This window comes from Acinonyx jubatus, chromosome C2 (assembly GCF_027475565.1).
Source record: "Acinonyx jubatus isolate Ajub_Pintada_27869175 chromosome C2, VMU_Ajub_asm_v1.0, whole genome shotgun sequence".
NCBI lineage: Eukaryota > Metazoa > Chordata > Mammalia > Carnivora > Felidae > Acinonyx > Acinonyx jubatus.
This window is the reverse complement of record NC_069384.1, coordinates 79,271,980-79,278,286: the sequence shown is the minus strand read 5'-3', so window position 1 is coordinate 79,278,286 and position 6,307 is coordinate 79,271,980. Positions and strand designations below refer to the sequence as shown.

Genomic DNA, 6,307 nt, shown 5'->3' with positions numbered 1-6,307 from the left:
CCTGCTATTGTATTGACAATATGATCTCCCCCACTATCTCTCTTCATAGTACAGTGATACTAATCAGATTCAGAGAAGTGTTGATAAATGAAAATACAACTTACCAGAATCATTAGTGCATGAAAAACATACAAGCCAAACAGGATTCTTTGACTCAACGCAGATGTTTATTGGAACAAATGTGTAGCTACTCACAAAAACAATAGCATTTGTTGTTAATGAAGTTGGCATGATCATTATTGCAAAGAACATTCATGGTATGGAATCATAGCTACAAACTCTATTCTAGGGAGGTGGAGTTTTGTTGCATAGAAAAGGGAACCTAAGAGGCAGCACATTTTGAATTTGGAATGGGCTGCATTTGGAGGTAATGAGTTTCCCACCTCTAGATAAGATGGTCCTAATAGACACTCCCACCCTCTGCTTCTTTTTTTTTTTTTAATTTTTTTTAATGTTTATTTATTTTTTGAGAGAGAGAGAGAGAGAGCGAGCACAAGCAGGGGAGGGGCAAGAGAGAGAGGGAGACACAGAATCCGAAGCAGGCTCCGGGCTCCAAGCCGTCAGCACAGAGCCTGGCGTGGGGCTTGAACCCACAAACCATGAGATCATGACCTGAACTGAAGTCTGGCGCTCAACTGACTGAGCCACCCAGGCACTCCCCAACCCTCTGCTTCTATAACTCTGTGAGAAGTTTGGGTTTCTTGAAACTCAGCAGCGGTGCAGGGGCTGATAAATGCTTGTTGATCAAGGGTAAGCTGGAGTTCCAGAGCACATTTAGACATTTCCTCAGAATAAGGATAAAGGGGAAATAACAGGATGAACTGGGTCCAGCAAGAAGCCAGTATTTATGCACAAATCCTGAGGCTATTTCAAACGCTATAGTTGCCTGACTTTTAGAAGAAAGGCTATTTCAGATGGTGATTCTGATCCCAGAATCAGAACAATGTCCTTTCTCTGTTCCAGGCCTAGTAAACCCACCATTTTTGTGGAAGAAGCTAGTGTAATATGAGGAAAACCTGAGTGGACATTAACTCTTGTGATCCTTCCACCTGGAATGCCTCCCTCTGTTTTACCTGTGGGAATGCCTACCCTCCTCAAGGGTCAGTGCCAACATCATCTCCTCTAGGATTCCTTCCTGATGTCCCCTCTTCTTTCGCACGCCTCCATATCAGAGTGGCTATTCTTTTGCTTCCATGCTGCTCCCAAACATAGCACTTGGCTGGGTTCCTTCTGTTCATGGTAGTCACTTGTGGATGTGTCAGTTCCACCTGTAGGAGCTCCTGGAAGGCATGAACCATGCTTCCCTCAACTTGGTATTCTCCATAGCCCCGTCGGCACAGCCTAGCACATGGGGACACCTGGGCAGTGCTGTGAGGTAGGAAGGTATGGGGTTTTGGAATGTCTTACAGCAACTCCAAAACTTTGCATTGCAATTCTTTGGTGTCTGAGATAGAGCTCCAGCTTGTCTGACATATATCTGATGAAGTTGGGTACCCATTGCCATCTTCCCTTTACGGCATGGACCGCAAGGCCCAGAGAGGTAGAATGACTTGCTCATGGAACCAGCAGTAGGCTGTGAATTGCTGTCCCTGAGCACTCAGCCTAGTGCTTAGTTTCTGTGAGTTCTCACCCCTCAGTATCTTCATCTTCCAACAAGAGGTTCTGACTGAGTCCACCAACTGCAGTGCAGGTTAAGAACTAGAATCTCCCACGAAGACCAATTTTGATAAAATAGAAGACAGGAACCTGGGGCTTCTGACCCTTGAAGAGCTTAAACCTCAGAGCTCTGGAGGGGATGAGTTCTCCCCAGAGAGGAGGTGGTTCTTGAAGGGGAGAGGCATTCTGCCTGGGAAACACTTGTGATCTTGCAGTGCCAGGGCATTCAGGGTGAGGGACAGGGTGTGAAATCAGTGGCACTGCTGCTTGGGTTTAGCTGGGGACATAAGAAGGAAGAGTTCAGGGGTCTGAGTCTAGCCTACCAGAGCTGACCTTGTGCAGCTCAGGTTCCCAGGAAGGGTAGGAGCAGATGCTCTGCTTTGGAATGTGGAAAGTTCCCTTGGCTAGCACTTTGCTAGGTGACCTTCTTGGAAACCAGGGCATGGTAGACGGGGTAGGGATGGGGAGAGCAGTGGATGCAGTTTTGGGTCTGCATCAAAGCTCTGTTGAACCTTAAAGTAATTTTTGCCTTTTGGTTACTTCAGCTTCAACTCATCTCATTAGAGAAACATGTCTTCATTGGGTCTTAGACTGTCAGAGCTGGGAGGGTCCTTTCAGATGAGGGGAAGGGACTGGCATAGAGCCACACAGGAGCTGGGGGAAGAGCTATTTGTAAAACCTGGCATCTGACTTCCCAGTCCACTGCTCCTGGTCTGCCCCCCTCCTCCTGTCCTGCTTCTCTCGGGCACTCTCTCAGTTTTGTGTCCAGCTCACATTCACAAGTGCACTGCTATGGGACAGGCTATTGGACTAAGAAACTTGTCACTTTTTCTTTTTTTAATGGGGAACATGGATTGGGACTGAGAAAAGTGCACGGTAGCAAAGAATCATGGAACATTTGCAGGCATATGAAGGAGATGATCAAGGTTGAGGGGAAGGGCACACACTGAGCAGCCTTAAGACCCGACGGGATTTGTGGGAGAACTTCATTTGCCTGGTAAACACAATGACTTTTGCTAAGTCATGTTTATTGAGGACTTATGTCTGCACTGTGCTAAGTGCTATGTATATATTAATTAATTTTATCTTCATCAGACTCTTCTGAGGTAGGTAAGGTATGCCATTTTTATAATATGGACAAAGAAACTGCCATTCAGAGGTAAAGCCACCTGCCCAATGATGCAATGTCAGTAAGTGATAGGGCCTGGGTTCAGCCTTGTGTTCTGATCACTCAGCTACTCTACTCCTTTACAGAGTGTGGAGAGGGGGCTGAGATACCTCTTTATTGGCCAGTAATGGGTGGGCTGAACGAAATGGGTGAAAGGTGAGGGGTGGCCATCTTGCATCAGATAATTCTCCTGTGCTGCTGAGTGACTCGGGGCAGGCGGTTGGGAGTGAGGAACAGAATTCAATTCCTTATCCTGGTGACCCTCTGGATCCAGTCTGTGTTGTAGTAGATGTAGGAATACACTCCATAGCGGTCCTTCTTTCCACAGTCGTCGCCCCAGGACACCGTGCCCACCAGGTACCACTGGCCTGTCGCTTTATCCAGGGTCACCATGGGGCCTCCGGAGTCACCTGAGCAAGCGTCCTTTCCCCCTAAATGAAAAGGAGATGCATGTTAAAGTTTTCCTCTTCCTAGCCCCAAATAAATCCAAAGGAGCCTCCTTTTCCCTACATCTGACTTGCAGTTCAGAGAATTGAACACGAGGGGGCGCAACAGACCATGTGACCCAAACCTGGACTCTGCAGTTCTGTCCGGCCTCCCGAGAGCTCAGTGATTTCAGTTATTGCAGGCAGGTTCGGGACTCTCCTTTCATAGGGGAATCCTTGGGCTTGGAGATGGGAATGATGGGAATTTCTTAGCACTCGTTTCTCTGATGCAGTGTAATTCTCCAGTGGAATCCTTCCTCTCGTGACCTCCCCCATTCCTCTCTGAGTCCTCCTCTGTTCAGCCTTAAAGACTGGACGATCTCCAGTCCTTCCATTGCTGGTGGTGCCCTGTTGTATGCCATCCTCTTGACTTACCTTCCTTCTCCCCAGCACAGATCATGTCCCTGGTCACTTTCTTCTTCAGAGGGGCATAGGCCTCTTGGCATGTGCGGTGGTCAACAATTGGGATTTCAATCTGCAACATAAGGCCATTGTTGGCTCTACCCCTGGCTGAGGAGTTCTTGCTGTTCTGATACCCCTAGAGCTGGCTCCTCCCCATCTCTTTCCTGGATGAGCTTAGGTCGAACCTTAGACCTGGTCTCAGAGACTATCCTATTGTGCAGGTGAAGGAACACTGAAGAATCGGGAGATCATGTACTGCTACAGTCGTATTCATGAACTTGCTGTGCGACCTTGAGCAAGTCTTTTGCCCTCCCTGGGCCTCATTTTTCTCATCTGTAATAACACTTGCCTAGCACATTCATTATTTCAAATATGGGAATGTATACAAAACATGGCCAATCTTCTCCCCCCGCCCCCATCCCTACAATTGCTGGCTGTGGGACCTGCGGCATATAGTTTGCTTACTGCTTTTCAGACCTCTGAGATCGCTTCCTCATCTGAGAAGTGGAAGTCACACTACTTGCCATACGAATCACTTGGAATGGTCCAAAGAGGAGATGAATAAGCAGATAGTTTGTAAATTACAAACACCGGATAAATGTTAAGTCCATAGGGGTTACCACTGCTTGCCTTACAGCAGGCATCACAGTAGTATGAGCTTCTGGACACTGGGTTTGTATTTTGTCCACTTCTACTTACATAGCTTGGGACAGAGTCAATACTCAGGGAATAGTCTTTTTAACTGAAGCAATACATTGATACGTAAAAGTAAGGTATTGTGATTATTATTGCCCTGGATTCAGCTTGGGGGTAAATGTTGGAGCAGATGTCTGGAATAAAATGAAGAAACATATGAGTCTCATTTACCCACACCAAGAACTGAATGGGTCATGGGACCCCAAAGTATAGTTCTTGTTGACCTTTGTCATTTCGGTCCCTCTTGGGCCATGGTCTTCCCAGATCACTGGGGAGAGAAACTTAGGACAGAGTGGTCACAAGCACAGAGTGGTCACAAGCACATATCTTCAGCAGACCATCAAGTGCCTGACTGACCTCTATTCATTGTTCAGGTATTAAAGTGTTATTTTCTCTGGAGAGCCCTTCTGTACCCTTAAGACGAGGTTGGATTTCCTGTTATACATTCTGGAGCCTCCTGCACTTCTTCCTCATCACATTTATCATGTTGGTAACTACGTTCTGTCCCCCTCACTTGACTAAAAGGGCAGATCCAATCCCTATAAGATCCAGGGACAGGATCTGTCCTTTTACCCCCCTGCATACCTAGTAACTAGTACAATGTCTGGTACATGGGAGGCACCAAATAAGTACCTGGAAGTTAATGAAGGAAAGGATGAATGGCTGTTGCAAATCTGAAATTTCGAAGTGTGTTAAAATAACATATGTTGAAAGGTCAAAAATTAGCTGTGGCAGTCACTAACCCCAGTCATGTCAGAGTCAGGCAGATCTTGCGGGGGGGGGGGGGGCGTCTAGCATTGCCCCTAACTTTGCAGCTCGAGATACTATACAATGGTCTAGCGAGGCAAATGACTTGTTTAAGATCACCCAGCAAATTAGTAGGAACCAGTACTTGGGGCTATGGCTCCTTACTTCTGGTTCAGTGTTCTTTTAGGAAATGATATAAATGTGAACTCCTAAATGCAACTGTCAAGTTTATTACTACAAGAACTGCAGCTCTCAAGAGCCCATTCTTTAGCCCATTCTCTGGTATGTGAATCTTTATGGTATACTGATGGGTCACCTTTTGGGGTGTCCAAGCCTGCTGTTTTCTGGAAGAATTTCCATAAGCTGAGTCTTTAATATGTTACGGAAATACTGACCAATGTTTAGAGACTAGTGCCCCATGTGGAACAAACAGACCAAACTTGTTGGGGTTCAAAGTCCCAGCGAGCTTTGGAGGTGGGTCTGGGCCCCTTTTGTCTCTCTCACCCAAAACTCTAAATCCCTGAGGGGAACATGGAGCAGAAAGGGTCAATGCAGGGCAGAGGCATCATTCTCTATGGGACATAAATTGAACCTCACCTCCATCAGCGTCTCTGGGAACCTTTGCAAGAACTGTTTCCCCCAGCCACTGACGATGACCATGGCGCCTGGAGGAAGGAAGACACAGTGAGAGAAGAGAGGCTGTCTGTGGGGTTCTCAGAGGGTTGAGTCTTGCTGTCCCATCATTCCCTGCATGGGGAGGAAGGGCTGAATTCGTCCCCTTGGAGAACGGCAGCATGGTGGGAGGAGAACTGCTGGGTCGGAGCTTACCTGCAATAGAGGTTTGCACATTTGTTTCTAGGACTCATTAGCTGGCTAATTTGTTATCCAGTTTCTGCCGCCCCCAACTAGCATGGAGCTTAGGCTCCATTAAGTGAGGAGACTCAGCTTTCTCTCTCTTCCCTGCTATATCCCCATGCCTCCAGCAGTGCTGGTGCATAGTAGGTGTTCAGTCAATATTGGTGAGAAATTAAAAAGTTCAGCCTAGTCCACAATGTGCTCTGCTGCCTTCGGGGAGCCCCCTCACCTCCCTCCCTTGCTGAGGCTTGGCTTCCCTGTCCGTAAAACAAAATGAATTGGCTGGACTTGGTATTCT

The 6,307-nt window shown here is 47.2% G+C and overlaps 1 protein-coding gene across 2 annotated transcripts in view; it reads right to left on the bottom strand.

Moving 5' to 3' along the window:
* Nucleotides 1-474: 474 nt before the first annotated feature.
* The window catches only part of MASP1 (MBL associated serine protease 1), a 63,075-nt gene continuing 57,242 nt past the window's right edge, over nucleotides 475-6,307 (bottom strand). For both annotated transcript variants that reach the window (XM_015064351.3, XM_027061213.2), the window contains 3 exons: nucleotides 5,752-5,819; nucleotides 3,685-3,784; nucleotides 475-3,255 (listed from right to left, as the gene is read on the bottom strand). In XM_015064351.3, coding sequence (XP_014919837.3) covers nucleotides 3,065-3,255; nucleotides 3,685-3,784; nucleotides 5,752-5,819 — 359 coding nt within the window. In that variant the 3' untranslated portion in view covers nucleotides 475-3,064. The remainder of the gene's footprint in view (nucleotides 3,256-3,684; nucleotides 3,785-5,751; nucleotides 5,820-6,307) is intronic.